Raw genomic sequence first — 25905 nt, forward strand, 5'->3', positions numbered from 1 at the left:
TGGTCTCTTTTTTTCCTCTGCAAGCCTTTTGTTCCACCAACCCCCGCCCAGTGCTTACTGCCAGCTTCCAGCAGCCTTTCCATTTGTGCACCCCGGGGCTCTTGCCTGCACTGGTACAACAGTGACAGGTGAAGAAGAGTGGGGTGCAGAGGCAGAAGGAAGCATCTTTGAGTGTCCCCCTCCGCCAGCTGTAAGGGGAGGAAGGACAGCAAGGAGGAGGTGACCTTCTTCCTCCACAGAAACCACTGTGAGAATGAACCTCTGCTCCTGGGAGGGGAAGAGTGGAGCCACAACCCTCCTCACTATTTTCTCTCCAGCATCCTCCCTCTCTTCATTCTCAGCAATTGGCCTCTTCTGGCCACTGAAGCAGGTTAGCTGTGGCTTGGCCTGAATAAGTGACCCACATTAATTTTTCCTCTGTAATTAAAGTTGTCTTCTGTGAAACAATTTGCAAGAACTTTGGGAAAGAAAACAATTTATTGTTCCATATATGTTTTCAAATAATAAATTATTCTCTTCAAATGAACTTTGTCCCCCTAAAAGCTTTTTCCCCCTCTATGGAAGGTAAAACACAGAGAATGGTAAAGGATTCGTTGAAGAAGAACTGAAGTTCATTTTAAATCAGTGTACCATGTACAAATGCTGTCTTACAAATAGGATTATTTAATTTAAACCTTAGATCTGTCAAGTTCCATTACTTCAAATGGAGCCTGTCATTTCTTGACTTCATTATAAATCAGGATTATATTACAATTTATGTTAGGTAAAGTCTCTGCTTCCACAGGAGATGGTGAAAAAAAAAATTACACAGCAGTCAGTAAATAGAGCAAAGTCACCGCGCTGCTCTTGAAAGGCAAAAAGTCATCTTGCTAAATGAGGGTCCAAGCTGTCCTGTACCAAGACTGTTCCTAATAAATAAAAGACCTCTGGGAAAAGTGCTGAGCATACGCTGGATCTATTTTCAGCTTGCATCAGCAGCTGCTGCCCCTGGGATCGCATCTTTGCTCATACCCTACACCATATGTAATCACTCCAGTGCTGCAACCAGTAAGATAATGAAAGAGCATGGCATAAATCTATACTTGAGTGGAATGCTAAATGAGAAAAATAATACAAAAAAGGGGGAAATAAACCACATTTTCAAGTCATTAGGAAGAAAGACTTTGACATATGAAGTGTTGCAACCATTAATAGCACTTATCATATAGAGTGGAGACAAAGAGACAAATTAATCAAACTGACAGAACTGGGACATTTTATGCTAATGCAGGCTCCTGGGTTTTCGTTTGTATTCCTCTGTGTCTGGAAAACTGATACCATTACAGGGCAGGAAATTGCATGAATAACATGCAACAGATCATAAAAATTCGCACACCAAGTGCAGAAACACTGCCAAAAGCACTGTAAAAACAAGGCTAGAGACCTCAACAGAGGAGCTCCCAACAGCTAATGAATGCAAATAAGTACAGGAATATTTCCCATCCATGCATAACAATGAGACATAGGCTGTGACTCCAGAGTCTCCAGTAATGTAGGTAAAATAAAGCCTGGAGAGCAAACATGCAGAGAGCTGGGGGGAATTGCTGGCCAAGCCAGGGTCTGAATGTGTTTGCAGTATTGCAGCCAGCAGTTTAAAGCCACTGGGGAACTGGCACAGCCAAGTGTCGCCTCTGTCTGAAAACACTGCTATGTTAGATTTAATTTAATGTTTCAGGTACAAGAGACAGGGAAGGAGGATGTGAGAGGAAACAGAACAGTCACAAAACAGCACATAATCACACAAAGCAAAAATCCCCCTGCCCCTGTGCAAATGCACTGCACACTGCAAAACCCCCACAGATAAAGACATTTAAAACACAGAATGTGGTTGCTGTCCAAAGTCACAGCCATGTTGTAAGGGGCAGGAAATGGTAAGAACTACAGGAATGCTGGGCAGGGCATGGTGTAATGCAGGGTCTTGCCAAGGTTTGCTCATTTGCTGTAGAGGCTTCTCAAGGACCTTTAAAAGCCCCTGGCAAAACAGAGCACTGCTGAAGTGCAGAGAACTCATCAGTCATATAAACTCCAAAGAACAAATGCTTTCACTTGACAGGCAGCCATTTCTCATTGTTGCTTTCTAAAAAAGTGATGTTTCCCCCCAGTACGGTAGCTACTGCACAAACCTAAAGCAAGGAACAACTCTGGGGGAAAACAGCCGTAAAGCTGATACCTTTTGGAGCTGAGTCATTTCCAGCAGTGCTCTCACCTTCCCCAGAATAGAATGATATGCAGCTGATAGGATTGAGCAAGAGCATTTATGTGCCAATACTATGTGCATAAAGAGGGTGTGGAAATGCCAGCCTGCCCAGGGGCTGCTGCTTTCCCAAGTCCTTCCCACATTTGGTGCTGGAGAACCCCATATTCAGAGGCGGCAGGACATCAGCTGGCTCACCTCAGCAAGGATGGGCATGGGGAGCACACCAGACAGAGCCCAGCTCTCCATCACTCTCCAGCAGATCAATGTGGTGGTTTCACAGAGTTTTAGCCACAGGGTTTATCCCCAAAACTCCTTCTGTCCCTTTGGTCACTACTAGAGTCCTAACAGAGTACTTGGTATTGTACCAAAAAAAGGGCATGCACACACCAAAGCCAGCTAGTCCAAAAGCTTTCTGGGGACAATGACAGAGTAACCTTTGCTCTAATGGCAGAAATCAGAAGCAGGCATTCATCTTGCAAATACACACCCATCTGACAGACGGACGAGAGTTGCAATCTGTAAATGGAATTACTTTCTCCCTTTTATGTAAAAAAATTGATAGCACAGACAACTAATTACAGAAAGGCCTCATGAAACCCTTGGCTTTAAGAAAATAGTAGTATTGGAACAAATTGGTCAAATAGTTATAACCACTTTGATTTCTTCTGATTTTTACAATAGAAAAGACACCTTTGGAGTCCCTTGAGAACACGTATGACACCTGACCTTTTCTTTTCCTTTACCCAAATCAGAGCAGTTTGGAAAAAGAAAAGCCTAAATATGAGTTAAATATCCATTCCTGAAAGAGAATACAGAGGTCTTTACTATCACCTCATCATTCAACCAAGAGGTTGAAAGCACAAATTACAAGAAAAGACCATAAATTCTCACAGCCTTTTAGCTAAGCAATTCCTCTGCAGAAAAGCAGTTATAAAACCAAAATGTAACTTGGACAAATAATTCAGATTAAAACCATATCTGATAACTAAAATGAGAGTGCAAGAGCAGATGATACAAACAGTCTGGTTCTCCAAGTCTGGGATTGACCTGAAACCCTCTGCAGAGCAGTTTACGTGTGCAGTGCCTGTCTGCCCTACAGAGCTGCTTGCAGAGGTCCAGTGCAGCTCCTGCTAGGATCGCCATGGCTGGGTAGCATGAGTTGAAGGCAAAGGCCAGAAATGTGATCAAATACTTGTCTTTAAAAATTTACTTATGCATGCCTCCTCAACTGATTTTTCCAATTGGAGAGCTCATGCATAATAGTGAAATAGAACCCGTAAGAGAAGGATTAGGCTCATCTTTAAAAAGGAAGCAAAACTAAACCAAGCCTGAGGTAGCCCTTACTGGGTGCTCTTCTCAGTCCTCCAACTGCAAGATGCACTGGAGACAGGGGGAAAAAAGTAAAGGAAGTTAGTGATTTGAAGGCTTCTGCCACTACTGAAAGCAATGCTTTCTGCTTTTTGAATGCAGTGATGACTTTGTACCTGTGAACAGGTTTCTCTGTAGAATGCCCCAGTGCTTCTGTATCTCAGGGACATCTCTTCATTCTTCACTTCTTTGGACAATGGTGCAGATATTATGTGACCTCAATGGCTACTGCTTATATAAACTGAGCAAAAATGACAAGGAGAGATGGCTCTTACAAAAGACAGGCAACTCTTCAGTTTTTGTGCCTTGCATTTGACAAATCAATTCCAACATTTAAAACATACCCATTAAAATGTAGTTTGATGTGTTCAGTCTCCTGAAAACTAGCAAATTCAAGGAATAGACAGAAACTTCTTGATTTGTTTTTATGTCTAAACAAAAGTGCCATATGCAGAAAGCCATCCATGGCACAACAAGAAAATCTGCAGTCAGACAAAAATAAGGCTAAAAAATAGTTGAATTCAACAGGCAGATTGGCTCAGACCTATCCACCTCAAGTCCAGCTTCCCCTTCCAGAAACAGAAATGAACACTAGTCCTCTGTGGAGATCAGAAGGGAAGTTGTCAGGTTTTGTCTCTCCACAGCTTTTTCCTGTCTTGGAAGTTTACTGGCTCCAACATTGTCCTTTGAAGGAAACAGGAAACAACTCAAACTTACTCTGTTTTTACTTGACCAGGAATCCTCTGACAGGCAAATTTTCTCTGAAGGCTGCCTGTGTATCTGAGGAAAGAGGTGGCTAGGCATGCTCTACTACTGCTCTGTGGTCAGAGATGGAAAGATATTTTGCTTTCAGAGTTGTTTAAGACTTGTTTCTTATTAGCTGCAGGCCCTTGAAACAGAGAACCACAGGACTGAATTTCAAAGGTAAGTGAAAACCCAAGACATTTCTCAGAAGCAAAAGTTTGCTTTACACAGTCAGAAATGTAGTCTCAGCCTCCTAGACGACAGTCTCAAAAATCCAGCACCACTTGATCAAAAGTATTTTTTCCAGAAACTAAGAACTGTACTGGTAAAGTCTGAATAGACAATTCTTTTGATCTACTTTCTAAACCTTGAAACATTAACACAGACTGCACTCCCATCCATTCTGGGAACCTAAAGTAAGAGGTATACGAAGAGATGTGGGAATTTGGTCCTATCACAACTCAAAGCAAGCAAATTTCAAGCAGAGCATTACCATGCATTTCAAGTACAATACACTGGATGCCCACATGTCTTTGAACTGTTCAGGTCCCTTTCTGGGCCAATTAATTTATTTAGATGGCCTCCTTTCCCTTTTACTACCCCCATAAACTCACCTCATCCCTGTCTTTGGGAAGTACATCTGACACTGCAGGAACAGAAGGAAGCCCTGAGAACACAACAGCAGCCATGAATCCATCCTGGCTCACACTTGCCAAATCTCTCTGCTATCCTTACAGTAAGTCTGTACACTTCCATTTTTCTGAAGTGCTGCTCTGAAGTGATGAGCAGCTGATGCAGGGAATGATGTGGACCAGGTGCAATATATACTCAACTAAATATGGTTCCTTCAACACTAAAAGAAAGATGGCCTGTTTCTGATGTCCTGAAAACCTACAGCTCCCATTTGCCAAGAATGATCAGCTCTCTTTGGAAGAGATTAAGTCTTGCTAGGAACTGCTTGCCTGTTGTTTGGGATATATAGGATGGTATGCAACTGCTGTCACTTAAGCAAAATTTCCTAATCAAGCATCCTCAAAGTGCTCCTGGTCCCCTGGTGAGGGACAGGAAGCCTGTAGCAATTCACAGGCTCATCCTGATCTGCCCCATGCCTCCAACCCTACTTTCCTCTTGGATGTGTAGTTTCAGCAGCTGTTGTCAATGGCAGTGCACAGGAGCTCAGGAGTGATGCAGGAAGAACAGGCAGAGGACACAGAGCAGACCCCATCCATCACTCAGGACCAGTCACCCAGGAAAGGTGAGCACCTCCATCCTGCCCTGATCAGCCTGAGAAATGCTGCAGCTAGTCCAACAAGCTCCACTGCCTTATACAGAGGGAAGAAAATGAGACTGAAACTGGCTGAGGACTGATAAGCTGGAAGCTCTGGGTCAGGTGTGTGGGCTGCTCTGGGATCAGCAGCTGTGCCAGCTGTGGGTTGCTTTGTTCACCTCCATGTGAGGTAATGTGAACCAGAGCATTTAGAGAGAGGTAAACATTGCTGAGTGGTTCACACAAGGTGATTTAATCATCACTGACCCGATGCACAGACCTGTGCTGTAATTCCCATCTGATGCATCAACTTCCACTCCAGCATGTGCAGGGAGGTGATGACAGTATTTTATCTGGTCACAAGAGACCTCAGAAATCTACTGCTGAAGGTTTTATATTGCCATTATTTAACTTCAGAGCTGATACCTCTCAATTCCAGCTGTTTGGTGACACCTTGTTTATATCTTGGTGTTACTGAAAGTTTTAGTATTGCAGTTTTCTGCCATTCTCAGTTCACCTATGGTTATTTTGACTGTGGACCCCCAGAAAGGAGCAGGGTACCATTATAATTCCAAGTCAACTTTCTCCACAATGTCTTTTAAAGGATTCTAAATTTAAAAAAAAATTTAAAAAAATTCAACTACTCTTGTGTGCAGGGAAACAGACACAGTTAAATGCACACTTTGATGTCATCAACTCTTAGAAGGTCAGATTAAGCAAAAAGAGAGACAGAAAGGTTGATTAGCAAACTTGATTTATCTTCTTTTAGGATGTTGAAGTGCACTGAACTACACCAGTACTGAGCATCAAATTTCTTAAAGGGGTGTCTAAATTTTGTTGCTTCCAAAGGCCATTTGCCTTAGAGTTATGAAACAATGTGCAGTCATACACATATTATTGAAAAGTTTGTTGCTAAAAACCCATGCCAAATTTTTCAGTTTATTTTAATCTGACTTCAAAACAATTGCCAGTGGCTTCTCTTGATATCTTTCCCCAGTAATTTACAACATGCTTCCTAGAGAGATGCCTGATACTTTCTTTTCATTTAAGTCTTTAAACAGCCACACAAGTCTCCTCTCAAGCGCTTTCAGAGAAACTAAAACTCACTTTTTTAAACAAACCAAGCCTGGGCTAGATCTGTAGTTTGACCAGCTACAGCTGCTCCTATTTATTTATTTTATTAAAGTAAATAAAGTACCCAAGTACAAAGCTTTTAGTAGTGTTAGACAGCACTGGGACTCAGAGGTGTTTGCTGGCTGTCCCTTGTCAAAATGTCAAAATTCATTACAGCACAAAAATCCTGGAATAAACCAGCCATTTTGCTCTTCAGATCTTACATCAAATTTACAGAATGTTTGTGTCTACTTCTTCCTCTAAGAAAATCCAACCCTGCAAAACTCACAAAAAACATCTCATTCCCAAATCCTAGTACGATTCAATTGCCTTCTGCTCACCTAAAATCCATACTTCACTTCCAAATTGAACCATACTTCCTAGGTTTAATGTTTGTTGACTGCTGCAATGCATAATTTGAATACATAGCATATTCCACCCCATAACATGCTCAATCTCATTAGTAGCTGAGAAAAACAGTCAGTCTGACAATATTCACCAGGGAATCCTTGTCAGAAAGTGCAGTATGAAGATGAAAATCTTATTTTTGGGGGTCTTGGGAACAAAACTTGGTACTGTAATCAGAAAGTACCTTACAGGTTGTGATGTCTGATGTTGTGAAGCTGACAGGTGTCTTCACTGGACCTTACCTATCAGTTTAGTCAAATGCCCAGCCTGTATTTTGGGACTCTACAAGAGCAGATACCTGGTTTGAAGTCTTTAATGAAATTGAAAGGGGTTTTTAGATAAGAGAGAAAGCAAAGGTAAGAGAAATGTAAGTGGAGGGGGAGGAGAGGGAGAAATCTTTCAGTCTGCAGGGCCAGAGTGCTCAGAACTGAGGCACGGTCATGGCTCAGCCATCTCATTTTCATTCATATATATTTGAACACAGCAAGCAAAAACAAAAAACCCAAACAAACAAACAAAACCAATCCACCTCCTGTTATGCATTCTTATTGCTTCTTCTCGCGCCCTTAACACAGGACTTACTATTCAAGCTATTTTTTACATTTTAGACCATGTTTGTTAAATTTGATCAAGAAAGTTTCCACACTGCAAAGTGCCTTTTCACTAGCAAGTGCAATCACAGTCAATCAGCCCAACTGATAGTACAGGGATAAAATGTTTCTAAAATCATGGAACATTCAGGGGAGTTAGAAAGGAAGGATAGGCCTGGTAAGTCCTGGGAAAATGTTAAGGTAGGCCCTGGGAAAAGGTTAGGTTGCACTTGTATAATCATTTAATGACTATGATAAATGATATGATTGTTAGATGTGATGATTGTTTGGTAACTGGATATAATTACTGTTTAATCGTAACAAGAATCATGAGAAACAATGTTGGGGGGTTTGATGGAAATTACAAAAATCTATGCTTGGATGAAATCAATGTATACAATAGAACAATATAAGTTTAATAGTTAATATGTAGCTATATGATGGTAAGAGTATAAAAACGTATTCATTCCAAACCCATGCTGGAGTCAGATTTGGCAGCCAGAGCTTTTCAATAAAAGCACCTGCTTATAATTATTCCATGATTATGTTTTCCTGAACACTAACACAACTGAACAGTAATGGCCGGCAGTAGTCTAACAGGGGCAAAAAAATTGGTTGCAGTTATTGCAATGGTGAATTTTGTTCTGTATTTTAATCTCCCGATCCCCTTCTACAGTACACTTTCATATGCCTGCTGGAATACATAAATAAATTGTACAGTTACTGCCAAAGGGAGGGAAAGAAGCTATTGCAAGATTTTCTCTACTTAACATGCATGTATACATGACTTCTGTTTTGCTTTTTGAAGCCTAAGCTCTCACCGCAACATAGATGTATTTTGCTTTCCTCCACCTCAAAAGATCAGAGAATGTTATGAATAGCAAGACAGCCCTCATCAGAAAATAATGGAAGTTACACTATGCAGAATGAAAAGTATGTGGCTAGCTTCTTCATCACATTTGAGGCATGAAAAATCAAGCAGTGTTGGCAACTTTTGCAGTGATACATGTATGGAATTTCGTATCACATCATTTCTGTTTTATTACTCACCTGGTAGAAACAAAGTACATTGTTTGCACCTTGCACTATGCTACATAAGCAACACACATAAAACATCAGCCAGTTCTGTCTCATAGTTTCTCCTGAGTTAGAGTCCTGTCATGTCAGACTTCAAAGAGTACCCAAATACTCAGTTTTACTCTCAGTACAGAGCTGCATCCTCCAGCCATCCCTCTGTGTTGGCACTGTGAGGCAGCATGAAAAATAACATTTTCCTCATAAATAAATTCCTCCCTGGGAGGAATTTAACAAACCAAAGACCCAACCTTCTATCCATATGAACTGATTAAAGTGGCATTGCTGAGGTAAGGTTGAAGCATAAGTGAGTTTGAAGCCTGATGGAGATATCCCTTTTCCACCACAAAAAGCTCTGCAGATGAAGGGAATAATGGCTTTCAGGTTCTTGCCACCTCCTGAGACAAAGCAGGAATAATTTTGGCCAGTGCTGCAGTCTGTGAGGAACATCAATGGCCAATACAGTCATGTAAAGAGAAAGCCACATTACTGCTTTCCATTCTCTAAGAGCTAACCTTAGCTACTCCTGATATATCTCCAGGGTGCCAACGAAAAAGGGTCTTTTGTTGTTCCCTACTGTGTTAAACATTCCTCCAGCTGGGAAATAAACTTCTTGCCCTCTTGCTCCTCTCTTCCACATTTATCACCTCTTTCACTTTGTGCTCCAGTGCAGAGAACTCTCAGCTCAGTCTCTACACTCTTCAAAGATATTATATTTATACATACAAAGAATACAAAGAAAGGAAAAAGACAAACTAAGAAAACACTGTTTATTTCTAGAGAGATAAAAAGGAATAGTAAGTGCCTTTAGCCAGCAGGGTATATAATAGTTGACGTCCTGCATCCTGCCTTTGATTTTCTCCTCATCACAATCATCTCTCGTTGGCTAATTCCCAGCATTTTTCCCTCAGGCTGGCAGGTTGGCATGGATGGTTAGCAGCTGCCAGTATTTCTCCTCCCTGTCAGCTACGAGCCATGCTAATGTTAGATGCCTGGCTCAGTCCCACCCAGAGTGCTGCTGCATGCCTTTGCCTTCCAACACACTCAGCTTTTGCCAGCCTTGAATCCCAAATCTGAGGTCCTGTCCTGCCTTTCTCCCTGCAAAGGAGGACCCTGTGAGGGAGTTAACGAAGAAGCAGATGACAAATTTCACAGGACTAGACCCTGTGGGGAAAAGGCAGGCTTTGCAGCAGTGAAGGAGAGAGAATGTGGAGGAATTCAGACTCTACATCTACTTTGAACATCATTCTCTTAACAGCAAAGAGTTGTGTGGATAAATCCCACAACCTCATCCTAAAAGAGATGCTGCTTTCTTTTGCACCTTGGAAGACTTGGACACCACAGATAGCTCAGTTTAATCCTTTTGGAAGAAAACATTCCCAGCAGACAGCTCATTGCACTATAAAAGGTCACCACTCTGAAACAAATTCAAGAAATTTGAGGGCTACAGGTAAAACTAACCAACCTACTGGGGAAGCAAGTTTCTAAAAGAACACAAAGGCTGTTATCAGACCAGTGCTAAAGAAAGCTTGGTCTGCTGCTTCAGAAAACCTTTGTTTAGCTTCATCTGAGAGGAAGGTATTTGGTGCTTTCATGGATGGTGAAAATTTCTTTCAAGTGTAATTTCCCCAAAAAAAAAAAAAAAAATGCAAGCAATGTTGAGAATCTCTATTTCTAACCTGTAGGAATCGAATCCTATTGGGAAGTTTTACTTGTTGCTATTTCCATTTCTGTCTTTTGACCATTTAACTGCACCCGCAGCTTTCAAAAGTGAATAAGGTGTTTGCACAGAAGATGCTCCCTTATCCAGTGCCCAGCTTTCACCTTGCCCATGCAGACTTGCTGTGCACGTCCATTAGCAGAGTTAGGCAGGTAATAATAGCAAATAAAAAGCCCATTTGATGAAGCACTGGCTCCTTCTCAAGAAAAGTTGAGTACCACTACAGCATGAATGACTCAATCATCTACTCGAGAGCTATTACTTGCAGTGATGAAGCAATGTTAATTGGATAAAGGCCTGCTGCCAGCTAATATTGGCATGACCTACAATACCCCTGGCTGACAGCCGTGTCTCTCTCCATCACACCTTTTTTTGTAATCTGGATGGGAAGTGGAAACCATTAAAAAAACCTCATAAGTGCCATTTAACTTCTTATCATAAATTAAAAACTTAATTAAGTGCCTTGTTAGAGGAAGGAAGACCAGTTTTTGTGATTAAATAAAACAAAACAACAGTTAGGGGTATGGAGTGAATAACCAACTTTACAGTTTCAAACTCAGTTCTTTGAAAGGACTAATTCTGGGTTGCATTTAACAGCACCTACTCGAGGAAAACTGCATTAATTGCTGAAAAGCACCCCGGGTAAAAGCAGGCAAGGTTCCAGTTGTTTGGCAAAACTGAAAACGAAGAAAAAAGCATAGAAGTTGAGAGCTAATGGGGTCCTCTTTTATTAGCTGTAGGCAGCTGAAACAGTCCATTTCTCTAACTTGCTCTGAGGGCTGATAGTTCACACACCATGGCCACATCTGAGCTCTTGCTATTATGCAGCTGTTCTGGGCAGCTTGTCTACACACTGAAATATGTTGCCTTAACAAAAGGTGTGGTACAAAATCAAATTACCAAGGCCAGCACAAAAGGGTTTATGGAAACTCTTCAATCAGTGCAGAATTAGCTCCATATTGACTTTATTTAGGTTGATTAAGGAAAGGTTTGAACTGAAGCCTGTTAAGACATGCTTGAGTTAACCTGAAATGTCTAACACAAGGTTTTGCAGTGGTTTAAAACCCTCTAAATCCAACTAGTCCCAATTCTGTGTGTGCACAATGTCTCCCTACTGAAATGACTGGTGTATTGTAAAGACTGCTCTTGCTTGTAACTGGATATAAACAAGAAATAGTGTGAAAAACATCTGTTCCCTGTTTAGCTAGACAACAGTTAACAATGTCTGGATGCCAGATTAACAAAATGACCCCAACATGCTATGAAGTAAAAAAAAGCCTGGAGTTTAGACTTCAGAGGCAGATTTACTGCTTTGAATAATCAGAAGTAAGTTATTTTCTTTGATATTAAGCTTCCTCACACCAACATAACATGAATGTAAAAGCTTTATATATAAAACTTTATCCAGCTTCAACGTCAAACCTTTGACAAATAATAGTAACAACAATGCCCTTTCTCCACAACATACTTCAGCAGTTTTCAAACTATACTCAGATTTAAAATACAGTGTTTGTGTGGCTGACTTAAAAATAGCTCTGTAAATTTATGAACAATTGTTAACTTTGGAGAAGTTTTGAACAGTGAAGACTACATTTAAAAATTCTTTTCAGTATCTGTTTTTCTATATTATACATCAACATAAATTGTCTCTAAGCATAAAAAAAGTAGTTGTTCAGTATATTCACATTCAGCTTTTGTTTGAAATCTTTCCACTGGAGGAATAGCTCCCTACATGACAGAGTAAGCCAGTTTTCACAGATACCTTAAGAAATAACTCACTGCTGCTGGAGTTCTGCAGACCACGGACTGAAAGCAGTAGCCTTGGGAAGTGTCCTTAGCTTGTGAACCAAAGATGACCCTGCTAACTTCTTTAAATGCCATATAACTAAGATGGTGTTTCCTCTGCCTTATCAGCTTTTACAAACCAGGAGTGTTTCAGTTCCTCTTGCAGGGAGCTCCAATGCTGTTGGAGGCACCTCCCGTACCTCTGCACAGGCACCTACCAAAGTGCCCAGCGCTGTGAAGCTGAGCAGCACCAGAAGCAGGGATGTGCATCTTAACCAAGGAGTAACTGAGAAATAGTGAAGTGCATCAGGCTGCTCTCCTTGTGAGTGACTAGCTTTTGTGAGGAAATTATTTAGCTGACCACTTCACACACAGCTATTTCAGAAAAGTAGCCATAAGAAAACTAAGATTCAATGCGTTTAGCAGCAATTAATTTGCAGGTGGAAAATAAAATATCTGTACAAGTAAACATTGGTAACTGTCATTATCTCTTTTAATAGCTCAAGAGAGTTCCAAGATGAGGAAGTCAAAGCCCTCGTGCTCTAGTAGCTCTTTTAGTAGCTCTTCTTCTACTAATAGAAGCATGTAGCAAAGTAGCAGTGTTGGTCTTGGGTAAGGCATGACAATTTCAAAGTTCTTGGAAAAACCTTAAGAACTAGGTTCACTACTTCTGCAACTCCACGAGCTTCACTGGAGCCGTAAGAGCAGCCACTGTAAATCTAAAATTTTTTGATCTTTCATTGAGATACATTCTAAAATGTAAAGCTCTAATACTTCATTTATTTGAAGAGGATTCACTTAAATAGAAATGATTTATGGTTGAACTGGAGGATTTTTTTCTTAGACAGCATCTCATATAAAACACATAGAAAGACAAACTTTTGTATTTTAAATCTTTCGTGTCATATTAACATAGGACTGAGTGAACAAGTGCAAGCACATCATGAGCCCTCCACTGGCCTGCAGCTCAGCACCTCACTGCTGCTGGCATTAGAAATCTTCTAATTTCCAATCTACTTTTACTGAAAGTCGATTGAAACCAATTAATGCTTGAGCCAACAGTGTCTTTCGGCATTAAAGAGAAATTTCTCCTCTCGGCTGTTTCAGCTCCTCTGCCTACCTAGAGCTGCAGCACATCTCAGTTGTCAAACCAGCAGTATGAGCCTGCCATGGTCCTTTCTTCTCCTCCTTTAGGCCAGGCTCATACTTCTGAAGATCTCAGTCACTCTTCTATGTGCTTATTTGAATGTCAATTACTTTTCTTTATGTAACAGGATCTGAATTATACACAAAGGTTTCACTAAGACTTCATGGAATAGCACTGCAATTTCACACTTCTGCACCCTTGGGCATGTTTTGTCACTTCTCTGCTCCTACCCTTGCTTGTGGCAAGAAAGCCATGCAACTGAGACTTGATTCTTCCACTGGAAATTATTAGTGGACACTGCAGAATCAAAGTGTGCATCCTAGTGGTTCTCTAAATTTCCATGCAAAATGTCTGGGTTGAATGTCTTCACGAGTAATATTCAGTGTCAGGACTCATGAAGTCACAGTCAGTGACCTACTTCTAATGCTCTCCAACTTGTGCTGTGACAACATTACAATGCTGCTGAAGTCTCTGGAGAACTAAACCAGAGGGGGAAAAATGATGTGTGACATTTTGTGACCTGTCATCATTTAAAAACACACCATGCCTCCTCAAGGGCATTAAGCAAATGATGGTGAAAAACCTTCTGTGTGCCAGAGCACCTTCCCACTGAGTGACTGCTGTGCTGTGCCCTAGGTACATTGTCACCCTCCTCGTGCCACCCTTCCCAGCCGGAGACACTGGGCAGGCAGTGCCAAGGCAGCAGAGATGCACCTCCCCTCTGTGGGCAGCAAAGCCACCAGCGTGCTCTACGGTAGCTGTGCCGTCACAGCTTTACGGCTGTGAGGAAATTACAGTGGGGGTGGAAGCCAGCCAGTGAGATTCTGTGATAAAATAAAGTAAACTTTCCAGTGAGGTATGTGTTTTCTACGTCCCTGGGTTTCCTGCTGTGGGAGCTACGCTGCATGACAAAACCTCTGCTTTCTGACAGACTGAGTTCATGGTTTCTTGGGGGAAAACACAGTTAAATCCCAAACTCTTTATGAGGGGAGCTCTGAGGAAGCCAGACTGAATGAGGAGCAGGAAAGGAGAAAGAAGTGGAATAAAGATATGAGCTGTCAGACAGGGGTGGACAGCAATGAAACTCCGAACAACACGACAGCTCAAATGAGTTTTCAACAATAACCTGCCATGTAGCTGTCACATCACTCCTTTCAAATTTCCTGTCTAGAAGAGCAGAGGAATATAAGGGTCCTAATACTGCCCTGAACAAGGCTACGTAATGAAATGTTTGGGTACAATTCCTTCAGCAGCAGTGACAAAGGCGAGCTGAAGCATCCTAAAGCTTTGCCTCCATCATAAGGCTGGCATGGTGTGAACATGTCCATCCTTCAGTGATTTGTAACCCAACCAAACACAAAAAGCACATCCTGAGCTGTGCTGGGGCAGCCACTGACACCTGTGCCCCCCTCCCTTTGCCACCCCAGCAGACCACAGAGGTTTTCCTCCTCAGGAGGGAGGAAGGGGCGCGCTGGGGGCACGGTGACAATACTGTACCTCTTCCGGCAGGCTGACCACCAGGTCATTTTCCGTCTGCCCAACCAAGGCCTGCAAGAAGTACTCGCTGCAGGCAGCCAGCACAGCCCGGTGGGCGCGGAACTCCTTCCCCTCCACAATCAGCGTCACGTCACAGAGAATGTCCTGCTTCCGCTGGTCATTTAAGCAGAGGAGAATATTGGTACAGTGCACCGTTGACTCATACACATACATGGGGGAGTCAGTCTTCTCATCCACAGACATGCCGTTCACACCCTGCAGGGCACAAGGGAGAAGAAAGCACAAACAAGGTGGTGAGGAGCAGCACGGTCCCTGGGTGAATATGCTATGGGGAGATTCAGCTCAATATCTGGAAACCTCAAGACCCCAGCCAAGCAGCTCATTAATGCTTAAATACAAGAATGTTCCTAGGGAAAGATACCATGATTGATACCGGTTTGATGCCACTGGATTTCACCCTGTCATGCTTGGATTACCTACTTGCTCCACCAACTTCCCCCCTCAAAACCAAAATAGGGTTTAGACAGACTGAAAAGTGCCTTTCTTCAACCACCTACTATGCATCTCCAATTTCCAGTTTAGTAATGGCAATAACATGGGGACATTGGAAATTTTAAAAGATTTTAGAAAAAAAAAGCTAGAGTGACTGTTGGGCTTTCTAATGGTGAAAAAAGGGCTTTGTGCTTGCCTCTGATATTTTCAGATCAAAGGGAAAAACCCCTCAAACCCCCAGGTCTACTCTCCAGCAGACAGGCAGCACTACACAGTCACACTGAAGACCTCAGCTCAAGTAAAAGGCAAGGTGGAACTGTACCTGACAGACAAGCCACTGACTACAGCAACTAACTTTCTCAATCACAATTTTAAGCCTTAAGAGGGAGAGAAAGATATTTAGCAGCTCCAGAAGAAATATGTTTCCACGTATGGCTAAAGCAACATGCCTTCATCAGTGGCTTAATGCCATTTACAGAAGAGTAGATCTTCCCGAATTCCAGACCCACAGACCCAAAAAATCCCTTCACCTGAATGGATGTGCAGCCTCAGGCAGCCCATGGGTGCTGAGGCTACTCCTGCTGAGGCTCTTCTGACTGAAGAGCAGAGGTTGGAATGATGTCAGACACCCATTACACACCCATTGCTACTGTCTGAGTCAGGGAAATTCTCTGCCTGATGTTCTGCAGTTTCTGACACATGTAGAACTGGCAAAGCCTCTGAACATAGAGACTGGATTTGCAGTGGTGATGGTGGAGGGAAACAGTTCCCCCCAATACCCCACACTGCATGAACCCCCTTTGCACTTGATACACTGAAGTAATTAATTTACTAAAAACATCTTCCCCAGCATTAGACCAAATCCTTTTTGCATTATTTTCCCATTTCAACTTCTCTGAGTAGGAAGGTGTAAAAGCCTGTGAGTGAACAGACTATATATCCCAAACCAAACCCACTTGTTTTCAGGCTTACATGGGGAAAAGGATTATTGGTATGTATTATTCTACCTACTGCTGAAGGGCAAGTTGTGCAAGTGCACAAACCTGCGGCATTTTAAAGGAATTATTTTTCCTTATTGAGAACAACAACTGCCTTCTGAGAGGTAAAATTCAGAGGCATCAAGGGCTAAGGGGAAGATGATGGAATTTTGGTAGAGTACTGCTGTGCTGTAAATATCTGACTACTGTATCAAGTAAAAGCAAAATTCCTCCTCTGCTACTTTTTAATGTGGATTGTTGCAGCATTCTACTCTGCTAGTGCAATATACAGGTACATCACTAGACACAACATGACTTCAAACTATTTCTCTTGCTGTGAGTTCAAACTGGGTTACCATTTTCCTACAGTGCCATTTGAAAGACACTAATCATCTAGACAAGAATGGATTTAAGAGGACGCACTTGTTACTTATATTGACTAAACTTCTCAATGGTAACTTCATCTTCCCACCTTTATATGAGTATTTTTAAGGCAGGGACTATGATGACTCTATACAGAATAGGTATTTTTTCCAACAGAGCAAAACTGTAATATTACTGGAAGTCTTAATGGAATGCTTACAGATTCTCTTTTACTGGTATTTTCAATCTTTATGCTGACTCATGCTACACTTTTGAGCACTCAGCTGAAATGCTTACATGAACAGAAAAAAACCCACAACCAACCAACACAGATTAGCCCTTCAACAACTTAACATGTAGAGAGAAGATACATAGCTGCTAATTGATCTGCGTACAGGCAGGGGAGGGAGACACTTCGGGGGGTGAGTTATACCAGCTGGATTTCTTAACTAGAAATTTAAAAAAAAAATTCTCTGTATAAATTGATACTAATGAGAAGAATTGACAGCAATCATGCTATTAGCACTCCACCAAGGTAAAAGAGAAAATGACACTTAGCTCATCTCACTCACAGCTTTCTGTATAACTAAACTCTGATGCTAACGATAGCACTATAATGATGTTCTAAGTGGTCACTCTTGCGTGCTATGAAATGAAAGAGTTTACAAGAACAATCTAGTGGGAAAACCTGAGAGTTGCAAATGACAATGCAAAGGGGAAAGCAGTAAGTTTTTCCCCCCTTTATTTTCCAGGCATGTCTTATGCCTGTAATATCTCAGATGATGAAAAAAAGGACAAGAAACCCGACACCTGGCAGATAATGAACAGCACATCAATTATATTTTCAGTGCCTTAGAAAAAACCCACCAAACCCCAGCTAGCCTGAAATTGCAATCCTCTCTTACAGTAATAGTGCAATTTGTGTGAATCAAACCCCAAATTACTTAGTTACTAATTAGTAATTTCTCACTTTTTAACTACAGCTCTCATCAAGTGTATTTTTTTAAAAAAATTGCTGCATGTGCTGTGAAGTGCTGAAAATACCATGGTGTATTTCCCCACTGGTAAGCAAGCCAGTCTCCTCTGCTAGGAAACCTGAGCAGTGCAGTCCTGAGGTGCCGGGGCTGTAAACGGCACCTGCGCTCCCAGGAAGGACCTGCACCCCGCTGTCACATCATCATACTTTCCCAAGGCTACTGCTGTGACTCCAGGGGCTTCCTGAAGGTGGATCCATGCCATTCACCTTCCCACAGCCACTGAGAATCCACATGGATGCCCTGTCTGGCAGCTGTGACCTCAGCCTTCCACAGACTTCCCCCTGACCGTGCCCCTGGCTGCTCTAGGAAGCACCCGAGCGCTGCATTGCGCACAGGGAAACCGGGGCTGGGCTATGGCTCAGGACCACCTATTTATCAGATTTTAATGCTTCAACACCAGTGATTTACAGCCTTTCCTTTTCCACGGTCTGCCATCAACCACATGACCTCCAGACGTGAGGTGTTTCCTCTCCAAGAGGGCTTTATCCTGCAGGAAAGGTGCAAGATGGCGAAACCCTTCACTGGAAAGTATATTGTTCATTTTCACAGGGAATGGGTTTAGAGGGCAAAGAGAAAAGGTCACTGTAGGACTCTGGCATGTAGTAGCACAAAAATTAGAAGAATTCAACTCTTTTTTTTCCTCTATCCTTGGAATAAAAAGACCCAGGGATCTGGTATTATCTCTGAACTCTGAGGCAAGCTGGGCTGCAAGCCTTTTACACAGTGTTAATTCAAACTGCATCATTTTTTGCTGAATTCAGTATTATGCTGAGTTTGCAGAACCTTATTCATGGAAATCATTGCTACACACTTCGTATTTCTTCAAACTGAAAAGGGAATGTCTTAGCAAGCCTTTCTCTGGCTCAAAAGAACATGCTGTGCATTTGTTTGCATATAGGTCACCATGCTGCCAGAAAAAGCCTCTATGAAACAAAAGTTTCCAGAAACTGGCATGAACTATTGTGGGCAAGGAAAGCACCATTGAAACTGAGCCAAAAAAATTGCTGGTAAAGGCCAGCAACTGCAGTGAAGTGAAATGAAAGGTTGCTTACAAGTTCCTTCCATGGTGATGGGTGGAAGATCCCACCAAACCCTTCAGCATGGAAGAAGCAGACAAAACCTCAGGAGACTAAAAATGTTGCTCATGGAACATCCAAATCACTCTGGTTTGCAGCACATTGTCTGTACTGGCTGGCACTCATCCAAAACTCTCCAGGAACTCATAAACACTTTGACTGAGCTGCTACCAAAAATACATTACCTATCACAAAAAACCAGCTCCCGCCTCACAAGACTGGAGCACAGGCAATGTGGTATCTCTTTTTAAAGGGAAACATGACGGGAGAGAAAATCTTATCAAGACACACCAGAAAGTCCTGTATTGGAACTGTGCTAATTATGTGAAAAGTAAATCTCTATCATTGCAGAGCTACAGAGCACTTAACCAGGCAAATTATCATCGTGACAAAGCAGCATGGCTTCTGCAAGGGGAAGTCATGTCTCTGATGGGCTCTTTTAGAATTCCTGAAGTGTGTCAAATTAGCAGTGAGGAACACTGGTACATGTAATTAGTGTTGACTTTCAGAAATTCTTTGACAAAACCTTTAGAAATGGCTGTTAGAGAAACTCAGTTGCCATAAGCAGAGAAGTTGCATCAGACTGGAAATCACTTAGGATAAACTGTATTCAACAGAGGAGGAATGCAGGGACAATTTTCAGCATGTTAGCAGTGAAATTTCTTCAGAAACTGGCTTACATCTGGCTGTGGTCATGCTGCTCAACGTGCCCAAGCTTCTCTGCTCTCTGGAGCTACAGCAAGGTTGGGCACACTTAATTCTAGGACGGCAGACTGCCTGGATGTACATACAGGGTCCCAACAGCAGCCTGACACTCCCCCTGCAAGGTCCATGACATGATCGAGCCAGACTCTGGGAACAATTTGAAACAACAGAGGTTTAGACTGAACAAGGAAAAACTGAGGAACAAGTTGCCTGGAGAGGCTGTGATACCTTACCATTGAAATAAACCAAAATAGTACACCATCCTCATAGCAGGATGGCTGTTTAGTTTTTCCTTGAGAGATTTCATAGTCACTGCAATAAGCCATATGTACAACTGACCACTGCTGAACGTTACTGGGCAAAGAATTCACTCCAGATGTAAAAGGATTAGTTACTCCTAATAAAAATATCTGGAGCCACATTACTCAGAGTACAAGTTTACATGGGCTGAATATTTACATGATGCAGCATGTATATTCTGCTGTCCAATATTCCACAGACAATATTCCACTGTCCAACAACAAATGTGCTTGTATTATCCATCCTTCCTGACCTACTAACCACTGCAAAACCCCAAATCTACTGCTTCCTAGACCTCTGCATCCTGTGTCCCCAGCTGTGGGAGACAGCAATGGACATGCTGCCTGGCGCTCCCCTTTCTCAAACAGGAACTGAAGTTGTGTGGGACCAAGTTGTTGAAGGCAAGCAGTAGAGAACATCTGTCCAAGGATTACATGTGGTGGGTGCCACTGACACCAGGAACTCCCACAACCCAGTGGCTCCAGCAGAGCAGCTGGTTTAGGACATGAGAAGCCATACAATGCTAAATTAAACTCATAAAAAGGTGTATAAACTGCAGCAGAAGCATCTTTGTAGTCTATCTGTGGCAAACCACCAGCAAGGATGGGGGAAAAGAGGGACCTAAAGGCATCCTTGTACCCTGAGCAAGGTAAACAGGACATCACATCTATAACAGTGCACAGAGGACTCCCAACAACTTCACTGCAAAGGTCTAAAAAGGTTTATCAGTTTCTCCTCATGATGCCTGTAATGCTACATTTTAATACAGAAGCCAACAGATAACACTGTGATTCCTCATTTAGGAATTGCAGTACCTGACCTGGTCTAAAATGAACCACAGGTTTTTCTTGGAAACATAAGCTGGAGATCACATTTTATGTCCTGCTATGCAAGGCAACTCCCAACTTGCTCCTTATTGTGTTAAGAGAGGATCAATACGGAACTGAGAGTATTTTTAGTTCCAGTTCACATTCTCTCAATCAGCTCCGCTAACAGCAGAAGAATCTAAGGAACAGTTTCAAGTGGCCAGCTTGAACACATCTAAGGCTCTTTGGTCAGCAGTAGCTGGAGTCTGCATTACAGATTTGCACGTAAATGTCTCACAGTATTTCTGTTCAATGAGATTCAGGCAGAGAATGTGAAAAAATGCTCCTTTGTTCTGACATTTTCTATTGTTTTTTTTTTCCCTCCTAACAATTTAGCAAAAGGTACTCAGAAAAAAACGAGGAGAATGATGATAAAATAATGAAAAAAAGTTGAGAGCAGCTTGTACTTCTGACAACTGGCAGTAGAAGCACATCAGACTTGACAGTTTTTAGGGATAAACATGCACTGTTTTTAAGTGGCAAGTGGGAGGAAAATAATTTTCCAGGCTTCCTTCCCCATCTCCTAATATTTTTTCTATGAAAAGACTCGTTCTGTGTAATCAACACTTTGTTTTTAAAGAAAGTTATCAATAACTGACACTTCAGAGCTCCTAAAATGACCATGCTTATAATTGGTTATTACGATCTCTCAATTATAGCTATAACAACAAAGGATATGATTATATTGTCACTGCTTTCCTTTAAAAAGAAACTATTGAAAGGACTAATGATTAATTCACCATTTTTGAGAGCTCATTGTAATGACAGCAGACTATATACAAAGGTCTCTTCAGTGAGCCCATTATTCAATTAATAAATGCTGAATACTGAGCAGTCATAGTCATATGAAACTCCCAAGAACTGTGTGAATTTTTAACCAATTAATTATCAATTACAACATCATAAAACACCAGCACAAAAATAGAAACAACGAAATTTAATTATAGATTATTCTTCTTAGTTGCCGCAAATACTACACAAGACTGATTTTGATTAATAATTCATACAGCAATAAAGTATCAGGAAAGATAATTATACTGTGCCACAATTCTCACATTGATTTCTGTAATTACAGATTACAACAGTGTTAGCAATTTAAAAAGGTTAGGGAGCAGTAGTAATTTGCTATGTCATCCTTAGCAATATTAATGTCTTCTTCTCTGAGCACCCCAGATAATTGAAAATAGACTTGCGGGCCACCAGGCTACATGGACTTCCTCCCGCCAAACATACTGTGGGTGCCAGGGCCATTAGCAAGATTGTCTTAAGAGATGAACTTTTCACATTGATCAGGTAGCTTCTGCTGTAAAGCAGAATGTACATGGACAACTGGAAAAGACACTGCAGAGCATTCCTGGCCAGCAGCTGCAGACATGCTGCTCCCGAGAGTGATGGCTGGTGCTCCTGACCATAGTGCCTTGAAGAAGGACCTTCACTGGACTGTGAGTGGGAAGGGGGACAGCTAAGAGAAATCCAGGGAGAATTTAACCATGAGCCTTTGAGACAGGCAGGTCTGGCTGGGCACACAGCAGGGCCCTGCAGATGTTTGCTAACGTCTCCTAAAGGCAAGAATTCCTGTTGCCGAGGAGGCTGCATGGCTCCAACCCACTGAGCGTCCACAGCCCAGGGAGCACCCTTGGAATTGCTAAACAGCAGAACAGCAGTTGGTTCAAGGAACACAAACTGGTCCCCCATGAGTTACTCCACAGGGTGGGCTGGGCCATGAGCCCCATTTCTCTATGGCAAGCTTCACATGGATTCCAAATGGAGATGAGAATACTGGATACTCCTTCCTTAGCTAAACTGACAGGAACAGGGATGTATCCTGCAGACTGTGGAATGGCTGTTTTTAACAGCTCATTTATCATCACAGTGCAGAGGCTTTGATGTTGGAATTAAGTCCCACTGCAAAGTCACTCACTGCTTTTCTTATACTGGACTTAGACCCTACAGCACAACTGGATGGATACTGCACAAAAAAACCCCAAACAAAAAAAACCCTAAAAAAGCAAAAATAAACCCAAAAGCGGGACTCTGATCCTGCAGACCTTTAAACAGAATTGCTGAATATGACTTTAATCTGTAGCATTTTTATCCACAATGGTTTTGCTATTGGTAGAATGCATACACGAGCAAAAGTGTACCACAGCTTCATGTCTACACTGAATATTTTTTTTTTAAAGTACTGTCAGGATGCCTGTAGTCTCCATGATGAATGTTTATTTAAACCCCAGGTGTCTAGTTTAAAGAAATTGTGCTTCAGGTTGTTCAGAGATTGGTACCATAAGGAGTCAGGGATTCCCAGTGGAGGTTGCTTTGACAAGTCCAAACAGATTTATGTTCCATATAGAGATAAAACCTATTTCTTGACTTCAGAGGTTTGTGTTGCTATTGTTTCTTGAGAGAGAAACCCAGATGAACAAGGTAATGAGAGCTCACATTCTTTAGGGACCTTAGTTAACATGCAAATAATGTTTACACACAGTATATGCATTGACCTATACATTCTATATAGGCCTACTAGGTAAAGTATACACATAAATGTTTTTATGACTCAGTAAAAATTATATAATTATACTACTAATTTTCATACACTGAGTAAGTCAGCCTTAATTTAACATGAATTTTCAATGTTCTGTAAATAAACTGATGATGCCCTCAGGAAACAGGAATGGTAGATGTGTGGGGGAAGACAGATTCATGGAATGGGTTGGAAGGGACCTTAAAAATCATCTAGTTACAATTCCCCTGCTGTTGGTAGGGACATCTTCCACATAGACCAGGTAGGAAAACAGAAGGAACAACACAAAACTGTCCACTATCCTTATTTCTCAGAAGCTACTTGACTGACATATATGAACATGGAATGTAAGAAACATAGAACTCTTTCCTGACAAAATCTCCTCTCACAGCTTTCACATTGCTCTTTACAGTAGCTGGCCATGGTGAAGGGGACTGGAACTAAGTCTGCTACTCAAAATAGCTTATTCAAAGCAGAATGGGGAATGCCCAACACTGAAACACTGCCAGGAAACCACCAAGCACAACAAACACCACATTATGTTCTTCTGAAGCAGTCAATGGTTTCAGGACCTTGGTAAAAGACGTAACCTTTTGGATTGTTCTGGGGTGAGCTGGATTGCCAGATTAAAGAATCTGAGAGGGAAAAACGAAACAGTGGTTTGTTTTTATTTTGCCTTCCAGCTTGGTAAGCTCTCTGAAAAAGTTTAAGGGGCTGGAAATTCTGGCAAATGCCCACTGCTTTTCTTGCTTTAAATGAGTATTTGGGGGTTTTGCTTGAGGAGTGATACAGTGTTATGGCTTCCCCCTTTTTCCTAAACCTTTAAGTAATTTATGTGTACTGGTGTGGGCATATGTGTATATGTATGCATAACTCACACTGCAGAATTGCAGAAGTACAAATGGTTTGTCAAATATCCAGGTCACTTGCCAGTACAACAGTATCTCAGGATAGTAAAGAAGGCACCTCTGTATTTGACATCTCTTTTGCTAACATGACTATGAGAACAAAGGCACAGCTGATATTGCCCTAATGCCACCAAGGTCTGGAAACTACAAATTATGAACAACAGCAGTGTGCAGCTCCTTTCAGCAGCCTTTGAATGTCAAAGATTATGCTAACAAGTTATTTGTATAAAAATTATTAATTTCCTTTATGTTCTATTCTCAAGTTTAATGCTCTAGTGGAATTCAGTGCTGAAGCTCTGTACTTTAAATTTTGGTTGCTATAAAATGAGCATTGTTTTCACTTTTTAAAAAAAGAAAAATTAAAACCAAAAAAACAATCACAAAAAAAAAGATCTACAAATAAGCAAACATGAAAGTTCTCTCTCAAAAATTTTTCTTTTTCTTCACTAAGCTGTACTTATTACTGCTTTTCCAGCCTATCTGCAGAACCAGTGGAAGCAGTTCTATCTGCTTGAGAGGCAATGGCCAAAACCACTGTGAATACCTTTCAGTACACAAATTGCAGAGGCTGGGAAAGCAACCCGATCCTATTTTCTCCTGTCATACTGCATAGTTGTTATGGGAAAAATCTGCTCTCTTTGTTTTACACCCTAAAATGCAAGCTTTTCATCTTTGCTGCAAGTTAGCAGGTGGTCAACACATCCCTCATCCTTCCTTGGGACACAAACTGGCAAGTCCTCTGGAACGTGTCTGCAGTGATTAATGTGTGAAGAGCAGGGACACATGCAGTAGGTCACTGGGTTAAATTTGGGACAGACTTGTGTAGGGTGTTAACTTTGCACCTTCTGCTCTCAGGAAAGAATACAGGTGATGCCTTCTTCTAAGAGTGGGCCACTATCTGTCTGTGCAGCATTTTCCACAACCAGTGGGATACCAGCTATAACGTTCTCCCTTGAAAATTGAACGAAAAATAGTTTCTTTATGGCCAGATCATAGATTTTTGACTAATCCATAACGAAGTTACTAAACAAATAAATATATTCTAGTGACTACTGCATTAGGATCCACAGATTTACACATCTGAATCTTGGAAGCACTATCAATATATGCAAAAAACCTTATTTTTACATGTTTTTATAATGATCAAATGATCAGCAGATGACTGAAATGACTATTTAGAAACTCAGAGCAAGTGCCAAGGGGTTACCTGGATTACACCAATGCATTCTGACTGTGGTTTTGATCCTGCAAAGATCTGAGAATTGCCATTTTGTTATCAGAAGGTTTAAGCAGGAGTTGAAAGCTTTCCCACTATTCTCAGAGTCTGACATATACCTAGGTGCCTACTTTAAGTTCCTTTATCCATGGACGGGCCCTGATTCTGGAACTTGACTGCCTTTCCTGCTGTAGACAATAAATCATCCCATGGAGGAAGGTGCCCAGAAAGCAATCAATTCTGCTGCCAACAGCTACCAGACTACAGCCAAGGTAAGGAGAGGATGTGAGACAAAAAGGGACACTTGGACACAGTGCAACTGCAGTCTGAAGGAGTCCAGAGAAAAACAAAAGATTTGATGTATTTGGGTACTCGTTCTGAGGGTACGTAAAGCCAACATTGCATCGGATCTGTAGTTTCTTACAGGACTGCAAAGCCAGCAGAAGGCAAACACAAGCTTTCCTTCTCCTGTAAGATCCAGAGAAGCTTATGCAA

General features: G+C 41.6%; 1 protein-coding gene across 6 annotated transcripts in view; it reads right to left on the bottom strand.

Moving 5' to 3' along the window:
• Positions 1 to 25905, bottom strand: part of BACH2 (BTB domain and CNC homolog 2) — a 183873-nt gene that overhangs the window by 30661 nt on the left and 127307 nt on the right. For all 6 annotated transcript variants that reach the window (XM_030945457.1, XM_030945459.1, XM_030945456.1 and 3 more), the window contains one exon: positions 14950 to 15204. In XM_030945457.1, the coding sequence (XP_030801317.1) occupies positions 14950 to 15192 (243 nt within the window). In that variant the 5' untranslated portion in view covers positions 15193 to 15204. The remainder of the gene's footprint in view (positions 1 to 14949; positions 15205 to 25905) is intronic.

This window comes from Camarhynchus parvulus, chromosome 3 (genome assembly GCF_901933205.1).
Source record: "Camarhynchus parvulus chromosome 3, STF_HiC, whole genome shotgun sequence".
In the NCBI taxonomy this organism is placed as follows: domain Eukaryota; kingdom Metazoa; phylum Chordata; class Aves; order Passeriformes; family Thraupidae; genus Camarhynchus; species Camarhynchus parvulus.